At 54.1% G+C, this 25,097-nt stretch overlaps 2 protein-coding genes across 12 annotated transcripts in view; one reads left to right on the top strand and one right to left on the bottom strand.

Annotated features, from left to right (window-relative positions):
* The window catches only part of Sgsm2 (small G protein signaling modulator 2), a 39,137-nt gene extending 37,015 nt beyond the window's left edge, over window positions 1-2,122 (top strand). For 9 of the 10 annotated variants that reach the window (XM_047547533.1, XM_047547539.1, XM_047547534.1 and 6 more), the window contains 2 exons: window positions 151-318; window positions 540-2,122. In XM_047547533.1, coding sequence (XP_047403489.1) covers window positions 151-318; window positions 540-628 — 257 coding nt within the window. In that variant the 3' untranslated portion in view covers window positions 629-2,122. Of the gene's footprint in view, window positions 1-150; window positions 319-539 lie in introns of those variants that run through there. The other variant, XR_007107951.1, reaches the window with a different exon arrangement.
* Window positions 2,123-5,034: 2,912 nt separating this feature from the next.
* Mnt (MAX network transcriptional repressor) lies at window positions 5,035-21,549 on the bottom strand. Of its 2 annotated transcripts, XM_047546440.1 has the most exons (6): window positions 21,141-21,547; window positions 15,005-15,584; window positions 14,402-14,443; window positions 14,130-14,241; window positions 8,795-8,987; window positions 5,035-8,601 (listed from the first exon to the last, which is right to left on the bottom strand). In XM_047546440.1, exons 1-6 carry the CDS (start codon window positions 21,211-21,213, stop codon window positions 7,829-7,831), a joined length of 1,773 nt encoding a protein of 590 aa, XP_047402396.1. In that variant the 5' UTR covers window positions 21,214-21,547; the 3' UTR covers window positions 5,035-7,828. The 2 variants fall into 2 exon arrangements, with proteins under 2 accessions (XP_047402396.1, XP_047402398.1); XM_047546442.1 differs by lacking the exon at window positions 14,402-14,443 and having other exon boundaries at window positions 21,141-21,549.
* Between the last annotated feature and the right edge of the window lie 3,548 nt (window positions 21,550-25,097).

The following is a 25,097-nucleotide window of genomic DNA, read 5'->3' as shown; positions in this document are numbered from 1 at the left end:
ATGTAGTGTATATTGCAGAGAATCCCAGGACTTTGGCTGTTGGAGCTCTGACTCTCATCTGGCTGCATCCAGGGACAGGGCAGCCAGGCTCAGCCTTAGCCCTGGCCCTATGCCTGGGACTGATGAGAACCAGCCCCTTTCTGTTCCCAGAGCTGCTGTATGAAGATGTGTTTGCTGTATGGGAGGTGATCTGGGCAGCCAGGCACATCTCATCAGAGCACTTTGTGTTGTTCATTGCCCTGGCCCTGGTGGAGGCCTACCGAGAGATCATCCGTGACAACAACATGGACTTCACTGACATCATCAAGTTCTTCAATGGTATGAGCTGGCCTAGTCATCCTGGCTAATCCCAGTGGGCATGGGGCCTCCACTCCTGTCCTGGGCAAAGGGTTCTTAAGAATACTAGGGTCCTTTCCCCATAGGCAGGATGTCAAGAGCCTAGCAGGTAGAAAACAAACAGGGTAGTCAACCACAGGGCTCCTCCCAGCCTACTCTGCCTCCTCTCCAGGGCTCCCCACAATTATCTATGTTTCCCCTAGAGCGGGCTGAGCATCACGATGCCCAGGAGATCCTGCGGATTGCCCGGGACCTCGTCCACAAGGTGCAGATGCTGATAGAGAACAAGTGAGGGCTGTAGCCAGGGGCTGCATGGAGAGCCTGGGCACCAGGCCCCTGGGCTCCAGCAGGGAGAGGTGCAGGGGCATTACAGCTGATTGCTCCAACCTCCAGCCGTCCCTGCCTGCACAGCTGTGTTCCTAACAAAGTGATTGTGAGCCTGGGATCCGACTCCAGGCTGTGCTGACCCTGCAGGGCAAGTCAGCACCAGGCTGCCCTCAGATCAGGGATGGGATGGGAGGGGTTGGCCTCAGGGAGCAGCTGCCTTGGGGGACACCTACTCTGTTCTCCTCTTAAACAACTCTAAATAGCCCCACTGCCACCTGTAGCCACAGCCTGGACTGTTCCCCTATGCCTCTCTCAAGTCAACCTGGGGCCCTCTGGAGCTACCAGGGACTATAGTGGCCTGGGCCCCATCTGTCAAGAGTTGAGGGGTACAAGGGGCTGTGTGTATATCTCCTGATAGCCCCTTTGCAGTCCCAGTTGGGGCAGCTGGAACAGCTGCTCTTTAGGGCATGTGTCCTGGGAACAGGAGACCTGAGCTGCCTTCCAGGCCCTCCCCCAAGATTCTGGGGCAGTCAGATGTGGGTCCTCGTGGGAGCTACCCACACCACTTAGCAGCACTGCCACCGCCTCTAGTCACCTGAGGTGAACTCAAGTGCTCCCCCATACTGTACAGGTCACCTGCGTGTGTCCGTACAGTGTCACTCTTACCTCCCAGTCCTTTCTTTATGTATTAGATATATCCTTAAAACTGTGTAAGTAACACTCTTGCTAGTTGGATGATCTGGAACACAGCTGGAACATTAGCTCTCCAGAGGAACCCCAGGGTGATTTCATAGGGAAGCAATCCTGTCACAGCCTCCTCTCAGGGACAGGCCTGAGCTTAGGAGCAGCTTGTTGCCTGTCCCAGGCATCCAATGAGTCCCTGAGGCTCAGGGATGTGGGGGTTGCCTGGGGTCTCCCCAGTCCCTGGTGAAAAGAAAGGCCTGCTCTGCTTTCCACAGGCTTCTCAGGATGCTGAGAGGCCTAGGGACCCAGAAACCCCTAAGAGGAGCTACACTACCAGGGGTGCCAGGAAGGGTGTGGTGCCTGACCTGAGGCTTAGGCATGCTGCTTGCTCTGTTAACCCCACAGCCCCTTCCACTTAGTACATGCTAGGCCTGGCCCTGGGACCTGGAGGACATACCTGGGCTTGGGGCCTAACCAACAGTCGCCAAGGTATGCAGACTTCCCACATTTTGGGAACCATGAGAAAAGATCCAGCAGCTGTTCTACATCTAGCCCAGTCTTCCCAGCCCACCCGTCCCTGGACACTGCATGGCCTGTTTGGGGGCCAGTCCACCCCATTGCCCACCCCTGTCCATGAGTTTTTGGCCTCCACCAGCACGGTGGTCATTGTGTGCCTGCCTTAGTGACTCAGTGGTTTTGTGAGGAGCAGAGTATATATGTTTTTGGCTCAGAAACTATACTCTTCAGTGTAAACGACCAATAAACACAGCATTTGGCAACACTTGAGGCTCTGAGGACTGCCTGTGGGATTGATACCAGATATCGAATGATGCGTTGGGGAATTCTGTATGCTCCATGATTGAACAGTAAAGGGGGCCAGCGCTGCGTGAGCTGGTCAGGGAGTTGGGGGTAATGGACAGATCTCAAGTACTTGGCTGGCTGCAAGGCCTCACCTCAGAGTCATGATCCCATCTTAGGTTTTCCAGTGACTTCTCCAGCCTGTCCTGCCCCTTGCCCCCAGCTGCCTGCCCTTCTGACATGCTGCAGTGAGGAGCCAGAGCCCACTGGGAATGGCCGGAGCCTCCCAGTCCCTCCTGCCCATGTGACACTTTGAGATGCCTGGGTCAGGGTGGACCCTGGGGGAATGGCAGGAGGGCTGAGACCCTACTGAGACACAGAAAGGGCATGACTGTATTAACAGGTACTGGCTATAATTACAGGTCCCCTCTTCTCCTGTGCTTCCCCCAAACCACAGTACTGTGGGTCACATCAGTGGTACCAGGCAGAGGACTTGTCACTCAACATATTTTCTAGGTCTAGAGGACACTGGCTTGCTGGTTTTTAGGGCCTGTTGCTAACTCATTCAACTAACTGTCCCAGCCCATGACTCTAGCAGGCTGGTCCCAGCTGTTAGAACACATGCCAGAGCTGCCTAGAAAAAGAAAGCAGTTGACCCAGAGCCACATGGTGGCACACACCTGTAGTTCCAGAAACTCAGGAAGTTAAGGCAGGAAGATCACAAGTTTGAGGTTAGCCTCAGTAACTTAGTGAGACCCTGTCTCAAAATAAAAAGAGCTGAGGATGTAGGTCAGTGGTAGAACATCCCTGGGTTCAATACCCAGTACCACAAAAACAAAACAAAACAAACAAACAAAAAGTTGACATGGGCAGCTCTGGCATCAGGGGACTTGATAAGCTCCTCAGGGAGCACACCCCAGCTGGCTCCATAGTCTGAAGGAATCAATTCTTCCTGTTGTGACCACTTGGAAGGAATTTACCAAAGGACTGAGTAAAGTAGCCTGGGAGTGGCTTGGCTCCTTTACCTCCCACCACGCCTACTTCACCCAGACTGCTGGCTGGACTTTTGGCACCAGAAGGAATCACAGCCAAAATGATGGGTCTTCTGGGCATGGTGTCTCATGCCTGTAATCTCAGCGACACTGAGGCAGGGTGATGGCAAGTTCAAGGCCAGCCTTAGCAATTTAGCGAGGTTCTGGGCAACTTGGTGAGTCTCAAAATAAAAAGGGCTAGAATGTAAATCAATAGTAAAGCACCCCTGGGTTAAGTCCCCAGTACTCTCAGTAATGCCGGAGCACAGTGGACTCTAAATACACCATCTCCAGACACTCCTCAGAAAGTGAGTCCTCCTTTCTTACAGAGCAAGAGCTGGTAAATGAAACAATTAGATTCATACCATTTTGTCATTGCCTATTAATTACCCTGACCACAGGCCTGTCTCCTGAAGGTTCCTGCTGTTCTGAGTACAGGACCTATAACTGCTGCCCAGTCCAGCCCTCAGATGATCCTAGGGCAGGTCTTCATGTGTGCATCCCATCAAGTGCTGGGCACAGTGCCAGGACTGAGTGAACACTCATGAAGATTAATCCTCACCCTAGTCCTTCACAGAAGGGGCACTTAGTTGGCCAGTGATGGTGAGCCAACTCTTCCTTAAGCTACCAGCAGAGGGAGCCCAAATCTCACAGGTGAAAAAGGCTGACGAGACTGTGGGGCAGTGGTGATGGGGGACTGGGCTTCTTGTTTTGGTCCTGGGGACTGATCTCAGGAGCACTTTACCACTGAGCTACATTCCTAGTGTTTTGTTTGTTTGTTTTTGTTTTTTTAATTTTTAATTGTTTCACTAAGTTTTTGACAGTCTCTAAATTGCTGAGGCCAGCCTTGAACTTGTGATCTTCTACCTCAGATTTCCAAGTGGTTGGGATTACAGACATGTGCCACCTCACCAGGGTGGAGGCCTTTCTTGATGTTGGCCCTTCTCCTTCAGAAAGCAGGACTCCTAGACATTTGTGGTCACCATAAGGGTAAACCCTCCACCACACCCAACCCAGACGAGCAGAATCAGTGGCCCCTGCTGGGGCTGGGTGTTAGGTGCAGATAGGGAAAATGTGGCCTGGTGTACACCTAGGACCAAATGACTGCTCCCTGACCTCAAGTCACCACCACTTGCTACCCATCAGTCTGCCAAATGCCTGAGCTGGGGAGAAGATAACAGCTATAGGGCAGTTGGTCTTCCAGGCCCCTTAAGAACAGGGTACAGGGCCCCTTAAGTCCAACCTCTTCCCCTTCCTGTTCCCCTCTGAAAGGAAAGATTTATGGACTTCCCAGATGAGTCCCCATTACTATAACCCCAAAAGCCTATGCACCCAGATCCCAGGACAGTCTTCTCTGCTTTCCTACTGATTCCCTGGCAGGACCTGACAAGGATGCCAAGTTCTAGGGGAAAATTCTGCACTGAGGTGAGACAGATCTGACTGTAGCTCTTACAATGTCCCAGGCAACCTCAACAAGTCACTCAACCACCTCAAACCTGTTTCCTTATCTGCCAAACGGGCCAGCTCTTGGCTTATTTACTCCACTGAGTTGTTAAAAGATGAAACAAGATAATGTTTGCAAAAATGTTTTGAGGAAGTATAAAGTTTTGCAAAAGTATTAGGAAGACCAGAACTACAGCCTTGGAGCACAGAACAGAAAGGTCCCAATTCTTTTTCTAATATTGTCCATTTGTGTCCCCCAAATGTCCCAGGGTAAGGTCCTTTGCTGGATGTCTTTCCCCACAGGCCCATTTCCTTTTGCAATAAAATGACCCAGATGCTGCAGGCTGGCAGCTCCATCTCAGGTTTCAGTGCAGGTTTATTTCAGTTTTGTTTTATTCCAGGCAAGTGCTTATTACATGGATAGTATTCATGTCTCAATACCTAAAGTCTTGGAGCATGAACAGCCACTAGAATACAATTCAATAGTAAAAATACAATATGTACAAAATTAGGGGTTTTTGTAGTTTTTTTTTGTTTTGTTTTGTTTTTTTTTCCCACACAGCAGATGTATCCAAACACATAAAAATCTCTACAGTCTGGGGTCGCTACAGTTTATATTTTAGGAAACGGAGACACAGTAACCGAGTCCTCACTGTAAACAAGGGCCACCTCTTTGGGGTTTGGGGTTGGGACCCTGGGATGGGGGGAGAAGCAGTTGTTCCCAGAGAGCAGGGGTTATGGGGACCCAACTACCCTCCAGGCATTTGCTGCTCTTCTTTGGCCCCCCAAGGAACCGTCCTCCCCCTCTCCCCGAGGTAAAGACTCCCAGCCAGTGAGCCACTCTGAACATCATCAAAAGATAAAACACGCATGAGAGGTAAGATGTGTGTGTATGTGTGTGTGTGTGTCCCAGGCTGGAAGGGCTAGGGAGGGAAGGGCCAGGCGGTCCCACAGGGTGAGGACAGATGTGGTCCTAACAGCTCAGAAGGGAGATGCCCAAGGAAGGGCTGGAAGGTGGCTGTCCACTTGGGCACACGGCATCACAGCGTTCACAAACAACAAAACAACAGCAACAACACCCATTGTCACCAATCTGGACATAGTCATTCGGCACTAGATTTGGAGGCCCCCACTGCTGGGGGGTGGGGGAAGGGCGGGTAGATGATGAGGTATCTGTGCGGGCCTGAGGGCAACTGGCCAACACAAGTTTGAACTCTGGAACTGGCCTCAGGACGTTGGGAGAGGTGAACACAGGGCTGGGTGGGGGTGTTGCCAAAGTGCTCTGAATGTGCAGGCACCAACCTCTGCTCTTCCCACTGTCACAATAACAGCAAAGCTGACCCCCTGGAGCCAGGGTGTCAGTGTGGAGGTGGCCTCAGTGGCAGGGAAGAAGCCAGCCTGTGGGCTGAGTTTGGGAGAGTGCCAAGGTCCTCCCACAGGTCCCAGGGGAGACCTGGTCCTAGGCCGCCCCCTTCTCCACTCCAGGAGTCAAATGAGAATAAGCAAAGTCCCCTGGGAGGGCTCTGGGACAAGGGGAGAACTGGAAGGGTTCTTAGAGCATCTAAGAAGTGTTATTTCCAGGGAGAACCTATTCAAAACCTTTGCTGGCCGCCTCAGCGCCTGCAGGCAGGGCACTTCCAGGGTCCTGAGCTCTCCCTCCCTGGTTCTGCCTGCCCAGAACCCCCATCAACGCAAACTTCACACCTAGGGACACTCAATCCCTCTCTCCCCCCACAACCAAAAGGCCATCGGTGAGTGTCCAGTGGGGAGCTGAATGTGCACGTGTGCGTGTAACTGAGTGTGTCTGACACAAGGCCACTTGTAATAAATATCCACATAAAGAAAAGCCAAAACAGAAGAGGCAGGGAACTTAGCATCCCCTAGCACAGAATCCCTTGCTTTTCCCTGCCCCAGGCTCAGTCCTCCTCTTGACCCAACTAAGGCCCTTTCCTCAGAGAAAGGTGGTGGTGTGCTGCAGTACCCACAAGGGAGGGGACCCTCAAAACTGCACACTAGAAAAAGGGGGAAGAAGAGACAGAAACAGGAGGGAGCAGAAACAGCAGCTCCTGAGTCACTAACCCCCAGTTCTGGCCTGGCTACCATCTCTAAGTCCCCAGGGCCTGTTTGGGGAAAGGTTCAGGGCTTTGGCCACACCCCTGGATTTGATGCCTTAATGCTGAGATTTCTAAGCGCCTGGAAGCAAGATCACCTGCCAATCCATGTCTTCCAAGCTGGAGGAGGCCCCAGACCCACAGATGCCCAGGTTCCCCCATGCCCTGGGAGAGTGCCCCACAGAGCAAAGATAAGGGAACTAGGAGTGAATGGTAGACAGCACCTCCCGGCTGCCTTCTGAAATCAAAGGCCAAGCCAAGGATGGGGACAGAGGACCAGATTAGTTCTCCTCCCAGGCCAGGCCTGGAAAGCTGCAGGGACAGGGGAGGAGGGCAGGAGAGACAAGCTCCCCCTTCCCCAGCCCCAACCTCAGCCTGCCCTCCAGAGGCCAAGAGCCAGTGGCAAGGGTTGAAAAGCTTGGCAACAGCTTGGGTTTTGTTTATTGTTGCTAAAAAATCATTTTAAATAATTTCCACTGTAAGAAATCATAGTGACCCCCAACTAGGTCAAAGAGCTCCAGGCCTAGGCACCCACCTATTTGGGTCTGACTCCAGACTAGCCACTTCCTAGGGTCTGTCACCTATACTCACTACCTGTCCTCAGCCTTCTGGGCCAAGTGGCTTCAGTTCTGCTTCCCCATTTCCCCTCCAAAGGCCTGGGAAGAAAACACTGAGGCTGGGATTTGAGGGCCCAGGTGCTCAGCCACCCCACCAGAGAGAGCAATTAGCAGCAGCAGTACAAGGTGGGCAGGGTAGGGAGAAGCCAGGGAACACGATGTCACATCGTGCTGATCGTGGGGGACAGGCAGGAGTGGCAATGGGGCTGGCACCAGGCCGGATGGGTGGCACATCCACTAGTGTGTCCACATCAGTCATCAAGTCCCAGTGCAGTGGGGTAACTCCCTGCCCTGTGCCCAACTCCCTGGGCACCCCCCCTTCCTTGGCTCAGAGTCTTTGTACCCCCTTCCCCTAAGAGGCCTGGGGGTGTATGGGTGGGGTGGGCCTGGGCCTGGCTGGAATGTGTGGAGCTGGTGGGTGAGAGAGTAAGGAACATGTCCCCCTCCCCGCCCCCACTCGGGGGCCTGAGTGGCCTCATCCTCAAGCCAGCTTGAGCGTGCTGACTGGAAAGGAGGGCATGGTGACCATGGTCACAGGGTTGAGCACTGTCTGGCCCACCAGCTGGGGGTGGTGTACCACCTGGGCCCCGACGGCTGGCTTTGCCATGACTGTAGCTGGGGGCCCCAGTCCGGCTGTGCCATTCACTTGCTGGTGCGAGAGGGTGTGGGCAATGTGGCTCACTGCCACTGGCTGGCTCACCGCCACAGGCTGTGGGTACAAGGGCAGCTGGGAGCCGAGGTGGGCCACATGGTTGAGGGTGGCAGGGTGCACTGTGATGTGGCCAATGGGAGGTGTGGCAGGTGCCAGCTGCACTGCAGGGCTAGGGGCCGAGGGGGCAATGTGGGCAATGTGCTTGCCGCCCGGTCCCTGTAGAACGTGGTTCACAGTCTGGATGACTGAGGCATGAGTGGTAGCTGTGTGGGCAATGACTGTGGAGCCACCCCCAGCAGTGGCCACCAGATGGGCTGGGGCTGGTACCAGTGTCTGGGCAGGGGTGGCCGGTGGGGGAGGAGGGGTTGGCAAAGGGGTCTTCTGTTGTGGCGGCTGCGGCTGCACAGGGAGGTGAGCAGGAGACAGGGCCACTGGGTGGGGATGGGGGTGGGGGTGCGGGTGGGGAGGCAGAGGTGCAGGGGCAGTGCTGGGGGGTGGCAGGGTGGACTTCAGCAGCTCCGGTTGGGGACGATGGCTCAGTTTAGGTGGGCCCAGGCCTGCCCGGTCCTCCTCCATATCCTCGTCTATGTTGTCCTCTCCCTCTGTGGGGAACAGGGCAGGGAGCATGTCAGAGGGTTTGGGAAACAAATGGTAGAAGGTATTGATGCCCAAGAGAATTTGGGGAAATAACAGGGCTGGGGCAGGGGGCATCTTTTCTACCAGGCAAAAATCTGGCCAGGGGAGCTAGGGACAACATTTGAGCATGGTGGGAACAGTGCAAGGGCCAGGGCTCACCGGAGGCTGTTGAGGTGGAGGCCTGGTCGTCCTCAGGCTGGCACGTCTGCCGGAGCACACGGTCAATCTCCAGCACATCCATCCACTGGCTCAGCTCGTGCTTGAGTTCTGCCAGTCGCTGTTGTGTGGCAATCTTTTCCCGTGCCAGTCGCTCCATCTCGTGTTCATACTCCTTTTCCTTCCTCTTCAGGGACTGAGGGACAGGACAAGGAATAGCAGGGTACCCTGAGCAGTAGCCACAGAGCTCACGGTATCTCAAAATCTCTCTCCACATCAGCGGGCCCACAGAAACAAGTCTGCAGTGACCAGGGGGCCCAGCAGGAGTGAAGTCGCTGGAGACCATGCCTGACTTCTACTTCACGACTCTGCCCAGCAAGGCCCAGCATCTCAGGCAGAGGGCTCTTGGGCAGGTGCTACTGAAGTGAGCACAGGTCCAAGACAGCTCTGACCCAAGCAGGGAGGCCTTTCCTCATCCTCCACCTTGACTCAGCCCTGAGGGGCTTCACTGCCTCTTGCCCCATCTCTCCTTGCAACCTTTCCACTTCCAGGGTCACACCCAAGGCTTCCATCACCATTCATTCCACTCTGCTCAGTCACTGATGCCACAAGCTACCCTCCTTACAACCCATTCCCAAAGATTCCCCAAACAATCCTCAAATTCTTTCCACCCCATCATTTACTCATCCTTTGGTAAATCGACATCCTTAGAATAGGACCCACTGTATTTTGTGACAGTATCCCCTCCCCATCTCCTCCTGAGCAGTTTCTGGATCTACAACTCCCTTCTGACCTCCTGGCCACTCCCGACAGTGTCCACCTGTGCTACCTCTACACAATGCTACTTATACTCTGGTCCCCACCCAGTACCCTGCCCATAGCTTTCTGGAATCCACAGGCTGCTGGACCCCCAAATCCTGGAATGTGCCCTACTGGCCAACAAGAAATGCTCCCAGGGAACTTGATAGCACCCTGACTCTGCTGAGTACCCCTGAAGAAGCTTCTGTCCTCCATAGGTTCCAGGTCAGTCCTTCCCTACCATGCCGATACTACCCACTTTCCTAAGAACACAGGAGGGGTTCCCTTATCCATGGTACCATCTCCCTCTCCTTTAGGCTCTGATGACCTTTTACCTCTCAGGTGCTGATCTTTCACACTAGGCATGACTACCCTATCATAAGCATCTCCGGTTTTCCTGTGCACGGGCTTATTTAGCATCTCCAAAAGGCCAGCTCATATCCTACTTCTCAGCTCCTGTCTACACCAGTCAGGAGTGTGTCCGATTCTTGACACTTCATTAACCCAATTCTTTTATGTCTCACAGGCTTCCTTGTTAGCAGTTTCTCCTTACCTAGGCATGTCATGATCACTGTATCCACTAGACAAGGCAGATATTCCTGCCCTTGCTGCCTCCTGAGTCCCTTTCTCCATCTGCTCCTAAGCACCTAGCTTCGAAGGTTTGCCAGTCACATCTAGGTAGAGAGCGCACAGGCTCTTCACAAACCAAAATGAACAGCTTGTCTTAGTTTTCTTCTCTGAACCCTCTCTGTCCTGACCCTCACATGTAAATCCTTCTGCTTCCAATCCTCAGTCTTACCTGCTCCTGCTCCACACCTGAGTCCCCACCTCTTCCACTGTCTTTCCCCAGCCTAAGGCCTCACCAAGATATCCCCTGCCTCAGAGTCCTTCTCAGCACTTATACCACACAGCTATTAAATGGGATACTGTCAGATGGGACTTTGAATCAGACACTGGCTCATAAGATCGCCCAAAATTTCGTGTGTTGACGTTTTGTCTTTCCATTTCTACATACACTGTTCCTGTCCAACCTTCAAGTGAAGGTAAGAACTGTTCTGTTAATTTTCACCCCTGATCCTACCAGTGGCCAGAAGTTATTCAGGGTGCTTTCTCAACCCCAGGGGAAGACCTGTGAGCCTGCTGCCCTGTTTTCCAGTGAGCACTTTAGTTCCCACCTCTGTTGTGTCTCTCCCCTTTGTGGCAGGGAGAATCACAGGAGCCCAGCAGACTCAAGTCTCCCTTGCTTCCACTCCCTTGAGGAAGTTCTGCAGTTTTACAGAATTTTTTTCCTGACTTGGCACAGCAATGCCTTCAACTCCACCTACCTGCTAGGCCCAACCTCCCTACACTCATCTTGCAGCCCCAAACTCCTTGCACTTCTGACCTCAACAGTGAAAAACGCCTCGAACCATTAGCACCTCCAACACATACCCAGATAGAGCCATGTCCTATACTAGTCTTGACACCTCAGTCCCTGACCACTCAGACCCCCATCTATCACCCTGGCACTGAGTTTAACCTTCTTCTCCCCATGTTTCTGCTAGAAAGAGTAGTAAACACCTTCCCTCCCCCTATACACATACACACCCATGTGTGGCTTCTCACCTGGCTCTGCCCCTGAGGGCTGGACAGGACATCAGATGAGGCAACATCGACAGGCCCTTGGTGACTCAGCCCTCACTTGAACCTGGTGGCTGGGGGCTGGAAGCGTCATCCTGAACTCTACCCACTTGCAGGGAGGCTAGACTTCTGGGTCAGAGGGAGAGAGTGTCAGGGGCCAAAACCTCTTCTCATCTAATCCAGTTCCCCACAGGCCTACATGTAGGCCACTGCAAAGTTTCCCCAGGATCTAATGTTAGTCCACACTGCTTTGTTTTTTGCTTTCTGTGGTGTTGGGGACAGGATCCAGGGTCTTACACATGCTGGGCAAGTGCTCTACCCACTGAGCTACACCCCAGCTCAACACTTTGTTGTAAACCCACTTCCTTTCTGTGACTACCTGGATGCATATGTCTCCTCTTCCTGTCTGTGTCCACGCCTAGGTTTTCCTCAAAACCTTTACCACCTCCAAGCAACACTGGCGTCCAGCTGAGGGTTATGCCTTCCTATAGCCTCGTGCTCTCCACATATCACCACAGCACTCCATCCACTCGGCTCTATTATTCTAACCGGTTCCAACTTTTCACTCTCATCCTGCAGTCCATGTCTCTGTATGACAACCCTTCTGACCATCTTTTAGTTTCAAAAATGCATCCTCCTTCCTCCTGCTGGAGAAACTGTGGCCTGTCCTGGGCTCTTTGTCCTCTACTTTGCTATATTCACTTCAACTTACTCTGTAAGTCTCAATTCCAATGTCCTTTCTTCAGCAATGACTTCCCTAACTTCCCAGATCAGATCCTGACAACCCTGTCCCTATTGTACCCTCATGGCATAATCCTCTCTGTGTTCATGCATTTACAATCTGCCACAAGATCAAACCTTACAGGACAGAAACCCACCCTTTTTTCTCAGCTCTCCATTGCATCCTTAGAAGCAGACTCGGGGCCTGGCTAAAAGTAGCTGAAGGAAGAAATAAATCAGTGAACTCGAGAGTTTCTAGAGTCTTGTGAGTTTTCTACTGTTCCTGCCTCCATTGCAACACCCACACAAGCATTTATGGTAAGCATGAGGTACCTCCCACTTCCTACTCAGCCCAAGTCCCGTACTAAGGAGCTTTATTGGACAGACTCCAGAGTCTCTATTTCTGAATTATTTTCAAATCCATACTTGGATTTCCCGCCCCAAGAATGCACCTATAGAGAAACTTGCCATTTTATCCTTGCTATTTCTCAACGACTACTGAATTTACATTACCACGAATTACTTGCCTGAACAATCTCAATCCTCCTAATATCTCTGGGGCACGATTACCTTTTTCCTACTTAGAATCACCATACAAAAGAAAAAATTGATATTCATAGAAAATGTCACTGCATGTCGACAAGGATTTGCTAAGAGATCACATGGTCAAGAACGAATAAATTATACCTAGGCCGGAATTCTGCAAAAATATCCCGGAAATTAGCTAACGGGCCTTTCACAGCCTCTGCGGGGGTGGGGGGGGCACTCCCGGGTACTCAGGCCACCGGCAAGGCCCCGCCCCTCCTGGAGCACGCGCGTACCCACGCGGACAGGCTTTGCTGCGTCACTCCCCATCCGCCGCACCCTCCCTGGGCGCGCCCAGGAGTCCCGCCCCGAGCCCGGCCCAACCAATCGGTGAGCTCGGGCCCGCCCCTCCCGGCTGCCGGGAAGCGGCTTGGATGCGCGCCAGTCCCTCCCTCTTGCCGGTAGGGCGGGCGGAAAGGCGCGCGTTTGCAGGAGGCATGGAGGGAGCGGCCAGGAGGCGCAGCAGCGAACAGGGCCTCCGCCCCCACCTCCGGCAACTCAGGCTCCAGTTACTTCAGAGCTGTGACCCTGCTCTCCAAGCCAAGGTGGCTGGCGAGAAGCCACACCCCTCTTGGCCACCCCTTCCCACTGGGGCTGTGACGCCGTCCATCCCCCCCAGGCTTCCCAAGTGGACTCACAGAGAGACCTGGGGCTCACCCCAACCCCCAGGTCCCGCGCAGCAGGGAGCTTTAAGTCCCTCCCATTCCCCAACGGCTCCGGGTCTCCACGGCAGTCGAGCGTGGCCACCAGGCCCATCCCCCATGATTCCCTCGGCACGCGGAAACCCTAGCCGGTTTCCAGGGAAACCGAAACTCCAGGCCGTCATGGCAACTGTCTTATCTGGCAGCAGCCCCCACTACTGCAGAGCGGAGTCACGGCCCAAAGGGAGAGGACACATGGCTAGGAGGGCACCCAGAAAAAAAAAAACCTTTTTTCAACGGAGACGGAAGAAAAACGTGACTTTTTTTTTTTTTTAAAGGTTCTGTAACCCCGGAGCTGTTAGCTACCCACGTAACACCGCAGCATTCCCTAACTCCCAAATTGGGTCATGGCATGTTATTGCGCGCACCAAAAAGATCTTCATTTTGTGGGGTACATGCGGGGGCTTCACCTGAGCGCTGCAGTGTTGACGGAGACCACGCCCAGGTGTCCCCCCTTCCCTTCCCCCGCAACTAGCGACAGCCACTCGGGACTAATCCGGGCTTCCGCCCAGGGACTGCGAGCGAGGAGACGACTGGCCTGGTGCACTAACAAGGCACAAAGTGAGGGGTGGACACAGGGTTTGCACTGACTGAGCCTACAGAGCGCAGCGCTGCAACTCCGGGCTGCGGGAGCTGCAAAAAAACGAACCGCACAGGGGAGGGGCGGACCTGGGAGTGGAGCGTCGTGGCCCTCCCGCGCAGGCGCGCCCTTCTGCCCGCCCCCTCCCGGGCTGGGAGCCCCGCTGACGTCAGCCCGGCCATGTGCTCAGCGCCCGCGTGGAGGCGGGCGGGGGAGCCCGAGAGCGCGGGAGAGCGGGGCGGAGCCGCTAGAGGGAGGGAGGACTGCGGAGCCGGGAGGAAGCTGGCTCTGCAGCCGTCGCGGCACCGCCCGGCCCTGCTTCCCTCCCCCATACCTGGATGTACCGCAGCGCGGTTCGCAGCACGCTCAAATTCGAGGTCTTCTTGTCGTCCACGTTAGGGATGTTGCGCTTCAGGGTCTCAAAGCATTCCTTCAGATGGGCCCTCCTGGGGAGAGGGAGCAAGCACCGGTCAGCCAGCGCCAGAAGAGGGGGGTGGGGCGGGGGAGCGGAGAAGGAAGGCCCAGGGGGAGATTTGGGGCACCAAAGATGGGCGAGTCCAGGGGCAGGCAGGATGGGTCCAAAGTCACACACGCACGCACACACACCTGTTTTTCTCCAATTTGTTGTGGACTTCTCTGGTTCCGATCCTGAAACCCAGACAGACAGGAGGCTCAGGGAGGAGGGCCTGATTAGGCTGCCTTCCTGACCCCCTGCCGCCAAACCCCAAATGCCACAGGTTTTTTTTGTCCCCAACATTCTCTCTGGAGCTTTAAAAACAGCAGTGGAAGGTGTTCACCCCCTGGAGGGCACATCTACACTCAACCCTTGTAACCCTTCATCCCACCTGTCCAACTGAGGGCATAGAAGGAATCCTAGGTCTCAGAGAAGTAGCCAGTTGAGTCAGACCCTACCCAAGAAGCCCATAAGTCAATAGTCTGAAAAGGCCTGGAAATGCCATAAACCCTAACCTTGGAAAGAGTCAGGACACAAAAGTCTGAGAACAACAGAGGGCAAAGGCCATACATCCATTCCAGGATACAGATGGCACAATGAGAATGTGTCCAAATATAGGAGGTGCTTTTAGGTTAGGCAGGATATGCCTAGAAAGGTTAGTTCAGTAAGGTACCTTCTCTTACACACACAACCCACAGGGTGGACAGTTCTCCTGTCCAACCCCCCCAGCCCCAAGTCTGCCATAGCTCACTCACCCCCCAGGCCTCTTCTTCTGTTCACTGGATTTGACTTCTTCAGCGGGTGCCAACTTCAGGGTCCCAAGCGCAGGTGGGGGTGGTTGCTGGGGGGCCAGCTGAGGCTGGACTCCAGGGTGTGGTGCTATGGTTAGGATGGGTGTTGGGAGGGGCTGCAAAGGCTTGGGGCTGCCAGTGGGCGCAACAGTGGTCTTCGGGTCTGGCAAGAGGGGAGCAGGGGTGGGCACCTGTGGCCTAGTAGGCAGGGGGGCTGGGTCCTTAATGCTGAGTCCAGGGGTGCTGACCAGGGTTGGCTGACGAGGTACCAGGGGCAGAGGCTGAGCTGCAGGAGGCAGCGGTGGGGGTGGGGGCAGTGGCTGGGGGGAGTTGGTCACTACAGGAATAGGAATGACAGTCAGTGGTGTGGGGGTGGCAAGTGGGGGTGGGGGTGCTGGTGGGGGTGCTGGCGGGGACAGGGGGAGGGGTGGTGCCTCGATGCGAGGTTCCTCCACGGGCAGAGCATGTGCCAGCCTGGCCAGGCTACTAGCCTTCTTCTGTTCCTGCTCCCGCTCCCGCTCCAAGCGAAGCCGCTCCTGCTCCTCTACACAGAGAAAATACGAGTGGTGGTAGGGTTTCCTCAGCAGGGCTTTCTGTCCTCCAACCCTAAGTCATCCTCTGATTCTATCCCACTCTGCTCAATGAGCCCTGCCCACCACACATACCCAACCACGTCCAGAGAAGGATTTGGTAAATGTTGGGGACACAGCAGTGAACAAACAAAGCAGGCCTGGTCCCTGCCACTGGAGTTCACAGCCTGGGGCAGAGGGTGGAATGACAAGTGATGGGATGCCAAACCAGACTGGAGGAGGGACGGGATGTGGGGAGGCAGAGCAAGAGTGGAGAGAGAGGATGCTGCAGACCTGGCAAGCTGAAGGTTGAGGGGGTTCACAGATGATGAGCAGGAAAGGTCAGGAGCAATAGGGCTGATGAACCCAGAGGGATAGATGCGGAGGTCACAGAGCTAAGCAGAGGCCAGGCCACAAAAGACTGCTCAGGCTAACACAGAAGAATGGAGGGGGACACTAATAGATCACGGCTTCTGTGAAAGGCTTTCCACAATAGTTTCCAAGCACCTTGTAGAATGCAGACAGAACCTTCATTTGATAAATGAGCTCAGAGCAGCAAAGTGTTTGTCGAGGGTAACCCAGCAAGTCTCCTGACACCTAGCTGGATGTCCGGTACTTCTGATACTTGCTGTGTCAACACAAGTTCAGCATGTGTCCTCTCACATACACTTACTTCCTCCCATCCTCACAATAGCCCCATGTCACAGGGCAGGGACATCACCTTTACCTCAAGAGGAAGTAGCCCAGGACTCACAGGCTAGGTCAAGGCCTATTTTCCTCAGAGACCATTCAGCAAACACACTTGCACACACCCCATCCCTAGCAGCAGAAGCACAAGCTAGAAAGAGGTAGGAAGAAAGGAAGGTCTAGCAGGGCAACAGACTGGTTCGGCATTTGTGCTGGAAGCCCAGCAGGAAGGTAAGGCCTGCTAGGGAGCTGGCTGAACAGGGGAAGGGGCAGAGGGCCTCTCCTGATCCAGAGGCCCCTCTTATCTCCCCACTGCCCAGTCATCTCTCAGGCCCCACCATTAAGTTCCCTGGATACAGAGCTGGGCCACCTCTAGGCCAGGGAGGGGTTGGACAGTCAACCCTCTCTTGCCCCCAGTCACCACTGTGCTGACTAACAAAGCTGACAGCACTAGCTGATAGATACAAGCCACCTCATGTGAGGTGGGGCGGAAGCTAAGTCCTCCCTAGAGAGGAGGAAAGCACTGGCTCAGGAGCACCAGAAAAACCTGAGGCTCCAGGACCATTTGGCCAATCAGCTACTCCAAGGTGAACCAGGCCTGCTCCTAGCCCCTCCCAAGGCAGGGAAGAGGCAAAGGAGGAAGTAGAAGGGAAGTGCTCAGCGGTTTCCCAGCAGTTAGAGTTCAGGGCTGCCAATCCACGGGCCTCTTCCTATCTCCCCTGCCCTTCAGGAAGGAGAGCCACCAGGCCGGAGCTCCAATAAAGAGAGGCCTTGCTCTCCCTGGCTTCTCCCCACCAGCACTGGCTTATGTTACAGCCCCAGAGAAAACCAGCCCCCTGTGGTCCAGATTCCCACAAACCACACTAGCAAGGAGGCCTGCTAAGCTCCAGTCATAGAACCCCTCTCAGGCCCAGCCTGGGACACCCCCAGTATGCTTACTGCAAAACAAGGTCCTCAAGCTCTTAACACATAACACAGCCCCTACCTCCACGCCTTTGACTGACCCAGAATCTAAACTTTCTTAGGCCTGAGACAAGCTCACACTACTGGGATAGCACCCCAAGGTCCAAGAACAGGTGCCCTGGGAGCCCAGACTGAATGGAAAACACATATTTTTTTGAGGTGCTGATGATGGAACCCAGGGCCTTGCTCATGTAAGGCAAGTGCTCTACTACTGAGCTATAGTTCAAATCTTGTATTTTAAAGCAAGTCCAAAGCTCACCTAGGAGATGATAACTTCCTTTTTCCCTTCCTTCTCTCTCTTTGCCTCACCTAGAGCCAGGCAGGTGTGCCTCACAGGTGCCAGTAAATACCCAAGAAAATGGAAAAGGTCTATCACATCTGAACCAGCATATTTCTTTTCTTTCTTTTTTTTTTTTTTTTTTTTTTTTTTTTTTGTGGTGCTGGGGATTGAACCCAGGGCCTTGTGCATGCAAGGCATGCACTCTACCAACTAAGCTATCTCCCCAGCCCTCTATTTCTTAACAAGAGTGAAGAATAGGGTTGCACCAGGCCACAGCAGCCCACCAAAGATTCCTGCCCCTTTTCCCCAGCTCTGATTCATTTCCCATTCAGCAGTACACCGCTGGTTGCTGGGGCCTCCATCAGGAGCAATCCATGTTTAGGCTCTTTAGAAGAATGTTCTGCTGCACCCACAAGTACACTCTCCTTCCCTTATTCATGCACATGCATACTCAAGCATGTTCCCTTGGCTCTACCTAGATATTGTCCCCAAAGAATTTAGCATGACCCTCTGAGGTAATCCGGGGGTCACAGCTCTAGCCCACAACGGTGCTGCCTGCCACCTTCCCAAGCTACTGTGGCCTAGGGACTCAGTGGGCATAGGGCTGGGAGCTGAAGGGGTTCAAAACTGGGTAGGCCCAAATGTGCTCAAGCATTGTCCTCACACACATGCTACCAGAGAGCTTTGCTCATATGGCAGGCCCAAGACAGGATATAGTCAGCAGCTTCTGGACACTCTAGTCAGCTCCCTGGGAGAAGAGGGTCCAGTCCAAGTCACCTCCAAGAATACTGGGAAAGACCAGGTCCTACTAAAGAGCACCAGGATGGCCTTGCCCTTTCCTTACTCATTTTTCTCACACTTGCTCAAGTGCATATACATCCTCAGGTTCATCATGGGAACAAACTGTCTGGTCTAGGCCAGGAAACTTGCCCTTGAGGTTGAAAATGGGGAAGGAAGGAAGGAAGGAAGGAAGAAAAGAAAGGAAGGAAGGAAGGAAGGAAGGAAGGAAGGAAGGAAAGAAGGAAGGAAGAAAGAAAGAGGGGAACGGACAAGAGGACCCCTGTTCAGAGCTGCTCATCAGGTTCACATCTCATTCTCTTCTCTCGAATTCTTCCTACTCCAGTCAGAGGACAGAACCTCAAGAAGAAGAAAATGAAGGTCTGATCATGTACACATGAGTTCTTGGAGTAGATTTAGCTTTCCAGCACTCACCCATCCCCAAGTCCCCCTGATCCAGTACCAAGAAGCTATGACCCAGCAGCGGAACTTGGCTTGCCCCTATTTCTCACCACTTGGGGGAGGGGGGAAGAGCAGGCCTTTGCAACATCTTAGGAAAAGCTGCTTTTTAGTGTTCTCTTTTAAGTGCTGTATACATCATCCCTTTCGATTTTACTGGTCGGCTCTGGACTTACTTAATTGGGCAAGGATGGAAGGGTTGACAGTGGGGTCTTTTCCCCTTTCCCATGTGGCTGGGTAGCCTTCAGGTAAGGTGAGAGTGAAATGAAGCTTCCCTGGGGAGACAGCAGGGTCAATTTGGTTCATCTCTAGAGGTGCCTGGTACATAGTGGGGACATGTTGGCACTCTTGAATTGCATATATTGATGGTGGCAGCAGGTGCCTGTACAAACCGTGTGCACAGTCCTCTCTTCACTGCTGGAATCATGCTTAGGACATTCTGGGTCACCACCAGCACTGTCCATTACCTGACCCTGCTCTGGACCCCAAAGACAAGGGGGAGGGGCACGTGGGCGGATGTCCCAGCCCATCAGTTCTGCAAAGTCCAAGTATCTGGGTCTCGAATATCTCCAATGACTCTTGACCTTGAGAGGCTGGCTGGTCGTCTAAGCCTACAGACCTGCAGCTCCCCCATCCCATGACCACTGCCATTCCCCCTGCCCATCGGTGGAGACAGTGGCGGCGGCACAAGCCGCAGGGAGGCGAGTGCGCGCGCGTGCGCAAGCACACACACACACACACACACACATATACACATACACACACACACACACACACACACACCCCACACTACTACCTCCTGCATGACTCATCATTGAAGCAACAATAGGCAGAGAAAAAGGAAAGGAAGGCGAAGCACTCTCTCCGCCACAACCAACCGGACGAGGGGTTCTGAGAGGACACAGAAGCCCCGAGAACTGCACACACACTGTTCCCAGACTGAGGGCCTCACAGTAGTCCGGAAAACAGAGATCTTTCCCCTAAGTCTTTATTTCTGCAGCACCCTGAAGCTACAGACTACCACTAAAAGGCGCGTGAGGCTAGAACCATAAAATTCTCATCTCTCCTAGGGAGGGAACGACAAAGTTTACCCCTTCTCAGTTTGGCGAATTCCAGAGTATGACCAGGGGGTGTTGCCTGGAGGACCTAATGAGAACGGTTTGGGGTTTAATGGGAAGATGTGAGATCTGAGCTCCTAAGTGTCTCGTTGTCCTGCAATCTGAAGGTTTCCTTCACCTTAGGATAAAAAACAAGGCTCGGGAGAAAAACGAGGAGCATAGCTCCTCCTTCCCAGAAAAAAGGCTCTCCCTGAGAGATGTCCAGCGGTCAGGGCCCGGCCCGACCGGGCAAAAGGCCCCTAGCCAGCCCCGCCCAGGCCCCGCCCCCGGTCGAGCGGGAGGCTGCTAGGAGGGGCCGGGCCGCGCCGTCCCCAGCGGGAGTGTCCCCCGTGCACGTGGTCGGGGGCGGGGCCCGTCCACGTCACCACCCGGTGTAACCAACGGGCTTGGAACGCAGGCACACGCAACATTCCAGCCTAGAGCGGGTTTGGAACGCGCAGACAAGCCACATTCCACACCGATAAAGCCCGGCGGAGCGAGGGGGCCCGGGGACTGCCCCCAGCGACCCGCGGGCCACTTCGCAGACACTCAATCAGCCTGGCTCACACCCAAACCCCTGACGCGCGACCCAGCCCAGCTCTGGGAGGCGGGGTCAGCGGGGCTGGCCAGGATCATAAGACACTCGATGTCATTTCATTCTGCAAAGGCCGCCTCCGCCCCAAGCGGCGCGTAGATCTGCGGGGAGCGCCCCCCGCACCCTCCCGCCGCCGGGGCCAGGGAAGCCGGAGAGCGGCTCGGCGTAGAGTAATCTCCACCCCCACCCCGTTACACACACGCCCACTTGTGAGCTGTACACACGTCCGGGTACACGTCCGTTCATCCTCTCCCGAGGCTCCCATCATACATCCCCGTGCACACACGCACGCACACGCGGGTCTGCCACCCCCACGCAACACCATTCCTCACCCTATCTCCCCCTCCCGGCTCACACACCCTCAGCACTACGAAGGGCACAATCGGCCCCCGCGAAGGGACCCTCCCCACGGAAGGGGCACAGGGGTGCCAGGCAGTTGGGGTGGCACCCGCAGAAGCTGGGTCCCTGGCTGCATGTTAATGAATTCATTAATTATTTTTACTGCTCACATCACTCCTCCCAGGCGGCCGCTCTTGCGGGGAGCCGTGTGCTCTTCATCTTCTCAGGCCACCCGAGAAGAGGGGGGGCTGCCTACGGTTTCGTGTGGGTTCGGGGGCCGGGGTCACTCGCATCCCCTTCCCCGGTGCCCCAGGGGCCCAGCCCGGCCGCTCACCACGTGCTCTCTGTTGTTGCTGCGCTTGCCATTCCAGGAAGCGGGCCGCCTCCAGTAGCGTCTCTATGCTCATCGCGCCGAGAGCGGCCGGGGGCGCGCCGGGGCCGAATCTGCGGCCCGCGAGCCAGGCACAGGTCAGGCTGGCGGGCGGGCTGGAGGGAGGGATCACCTCCGGGGGGCGACAGGGTTGGGCGGCGCAGCGCACTCCTCAGAATAGAACGGGGGAGCACGGGGAGAAAAATCAGTCTCCCAAAATATTTGCAAAATATAAATTTGCAAATTAAAAAAAATCTGATGCAAAAAAAAGAGAAGGCGACACTGCCTCTCTCCTTCCCCTCCCTCTCTTCCTCCCTTCTGATGCCTCCCGCCCCGCGGTCCCCGGGAGTCCCGCCGACAAGAAAGGGCTTTGCAACAAGATGGCGAGGAGGCACCGACACACACAACAAGGGAAGGAGCCGCGCTGCCCCCGGCCGCCGCCCCCGCTACTACACCGGGGCCGCAGCCAAAGCCCGGACCGGAGCCCCCGCCCGCAGGGCCGTGGCGTCTCACGAAGAGAGGGGCGGGGTCGCGTGGTGCTGGCCCCGCCCACTCGACGGCGCGCGCACACGTGGCCCGGGTGGGGGTGGGGGAAGATGGAGCCAGGTTTGCGCGCTATATTTCCGCTTTCCCGCCTCGCCCCGCCCCGATTGCAAGCCACAAGTTGAGCAAGGGGTGCGTGCTCGGGTCATTCACAACGAAATCTGTTCTGCTGAAGAGAAAGATGGAAAATACAAGACTTAAATTAGCTCAAATAAGGAAATTCCAGGTCAGGGAAACAGAGCTGGCAGAGTCTAGTCTGACTCCTGGGTCTCCATTTCCCACCCACACGTAACCTAAATCCCGCTACCACCGGACTGTTGCAATTCCCCTGGGATCCGCCTCTGGGCGGAGCTGACGGATGCAGACTAAAAGAGAACAAGCGGAGGAAGCGGAGTAGTATTCCGGTTCCACTTTTTGTCTCCGTTCCTCCCCCCGCAGTGCGTTCGCATCCTATTAGGCTACGTCACCCGGCCGCCAGCCAATAGGCAGGCAGGACAACACGGCATGGAGCAGCTCCACATGGACACCCCGCGCCGCCAGCCTTCTGTTTAAAGGGCCAGTGTCTGCAGGGTCACATTAGCGGGTGCAGATGGGGCCACTGGGTGAACACAGGGTGAGACACCTAAAGGGGAATCCCGCAGTCATGCCCTGGCTTGCTTTGTACTTTTCACCACCCTCCCATTGAAAGCCAAGCCTTTCTCTTTCCTTCCCCCAAATTCTTGTCTTTGTCCAGGAGTGTCTGATGTGGGTGGAGACTCCGAGTGTACCACCCCAGAGACGACCCTTTGCTCAGGGGAGCAGTTAGTGAAGTCCAGGCGAAGCGTCCACAGTTGAGGCCGAGGGGGCGTGGCCCAAATCGGGAACAACAACGTGGATGACGGAAGCCCGGCGCCGAGCTACCTAAAGACCCCGGGCTGGGCGCGGGGCGCGCGGGGCGCGCGGGGCGGGGTAGCTGCGTTGGGTTTTAACAGCGCTCTCCCGGAGGCGGGCCCACACCCTCCCGCCTCTCGTTGGCGGTAGTACTTAGGGAGCCCGGGTTAGAGGGCTACAATCAGAAAGACTATTTAGAGGTTAACTTGTCCAAATCCTCTCAATTTACAAATAAGGAAACAAATCCAGAGAAGAGAAGGGACTTGTCTGAGTTTATTTGATTTTCCATTGCTCCTCGCCACAGGAGGAGGAGGAACTATTTATCCCCGACCCCATGGGCTACTCTGAAGTCAGTTCTGAGGCAGGTCCCCCAATTAGGGGGTGGGGGGAAAGAGGTATCAAAGTGCTGGGCAATAAGAGAGCTGACCACCTGACACATTGCGATTGGGCAACAAAAATCAACACCTGATACCCAATTCTATTGTTCTGCTTCTTTGGTGGAGGTCCCACAATCCCTATTGGTGACAGATACACGCCGGGTCGAAGGCAAATTTAGGGCACCTTAGAGCATAGCTATCTAGCTGTAACGTCCCAATCCTAGGTATAGGACCCTCAGTTATGGCCCCAGATTCCTTGGAACCAGTGTAAGGAACAGGGAGCAATGCCAGTGCTTTCAGGATCTGGAGCCTGGGTGTCACCATCAAGCACTGCCAGAAAGCAAATCTCTTTATAAGGGCCACTGAAAAAGGCCATCCTGCCAATCCATCCATCCCATTCAGACTGCGTCCTCAGAGGTATATTTGCCTATTTCCGGAACTAACTGGAGAAGAGCCAGTAGTACAGAAAGCTAGTACAAATGAACACTTCGCTCCTTTCTTTGAGGGCACCATGGTGCCCTGGGGGGGAGGGGGGGAATCCCTGTACAGATGATCCTGGAAATCAAGAACCTTGAAATTGGGGCCTTTGATCTTGGCATATTTAATGCCCCAGCATTTGGAGCTGAGCATGATGAGGTCATTACACACACAAGAATGTCTGGGTGCTGCCGATTTTTGCTTTGGAATACACTGGAGCAAAGGGAGATTAGATCACAACAGCCCAGTTGGGGTTTTGAAAAGGCTAGGTTGGTGCTGGTCCTGATAATGCTTCCTCTAAGGGTCTTCCACCTGTTTCAGGTGTGACTGGGCCTGGACCACTCTGAACAGTTAGAAAAAATGGGAAATTTAAAGGTAATGTGTAGGTGGGAGGCAGGGAGCTAAACAGTATACATCACAGAGACCTGAGATGCCATCCAGTCTGTTCTTTTCTGCCGTCCTTCAGTGGTCATGGCACTCTTAGGACCCTGGAGTCTTCTAGAGGCAGTCCAGTTTCTTCTGACTTGTTTTCAGGAACCAACTCTGTACCAAATAGGCACATCTCTGAAGTAGTATTTCTTCAGGGAGACAAAAGTGGGGTCAAAACAGATTTGGATGCCAGCCTCTCTCTTGCCCCCAATACTCTATCTGCACCAGAGCTTAGTAGAGATGCTTGCTATTTAAAACGAACAGCCTTACCGGCTTCACATGATCATCTGTTTATTTGGGTCATATGGGGACAGCAGCCAGGGGATGTTAGGCAAAAGCAAGGTTTTAGAAAGGAGGCTTTTACTGGGCCTGTTGTTGCCCACGGGAGTCTGAAAATGGTCAAAACAGAATTTCTCATCAACCTAGTTTCCCCCAGTTTAGGAATAAACAGTGGGATGGAGACCCCCATGGGGGTGGGGCATAAAAGTACAGGGAATGAATAAGAGGGCTGCTTAACATTTTAGCACAAGCTTCCTGTTCCAAGGGGAGTGAAGCCAGGGTTGAAGCTGGTAAGTGTATTCTCTTAAGGGGAAAGAAGTTGGGTTTATTTATTTTTTGATGCCCATGATTAAACCCAGGGATGCTTTATCACTGAGCTTCATCCCCAGACCTTTTTATTTTTTATTTTGAGACAGGGTCTTGCTAAGTTGCTGAGGTAGGTCTTGAACTTGTGATCCTCCTGCTTCAGTCTCCTGAGTCGCTGGGATGTTAAGCATGCACCACCATACCCAGCAAGATAAGTCTTTTTGATGTTTCAACAGAAAGCTTATTAGCAGGTTTGGGGAATGATCCTGAGGTAAGCCATCTCCAAAGAGTTGTTCTAACACCTCATTATGGCTTACAGGTGCTTAGGACCTTTAAGGCAGGAGGAAACCTGGGTCATCCATCATTGCACACTTTGTTATAAGGGGATTTCTATCTTCAGTCTTCTTGCTCCCATCTTGTGCATCCCAATGTGCCCAACTGTCTCCCAATTTTTTCATATACTGAGCCAGACATTTTCTTAGACTGTCTTCATATCTCCCCACCACACACCCCAACAACATATACAACTCCAAAAGCAAAATTAGGGAAAGGGTGTGAAACTAGGAGTACAAATATCCCCACTAGATCCCAGATGCCCCAATCCTTCAGGCCTAACTTCTCATCTTTTGCTAGTGGTTTA

This window comes from Sciurus carolinensis, chromosome 3 (assembly GCF_902686445.1).
Source record: "Sciurus carolinensis chromosome 3, mSciCar1.2, whole genome shotgun sequence".
NCBI lineage: Eukaryota > Metazoa > Chordata > Mammalia > Rodentia > Sciuridae > Sciurus > Sciurus carolinensis.
Note: the sequence above shows the minus strand (reverse complement) of the source record. Positions and strands in the feature narration are given on the sequence as shown.

Excerpts from the sequence above, each read along its gene's own strand:
- Mnt (XM_047546440.1), bottom strand. The coding sequence starts at position 21,213 with ATGAGCATAGAGACGCTACTGGAGGCGGCCCGCTTCCTGGAATGGCAA. Across the intron at positions 14,242-14,401 it reads AACAAATTGGAGAAAAACAG|GAGGGCCCATCTGAAGGAAT; the intron begins GTGTGTGTGCGT and ends CCCTCTCCCCAG. Across the intron at positions 8,602-8,794 it reads CTCCACCTCAACAGCCTCCG|AGGGAGAGGACAACATAGAC; the intron begins GTGAGCCCTGGC and ends TGTTCCCCACAG.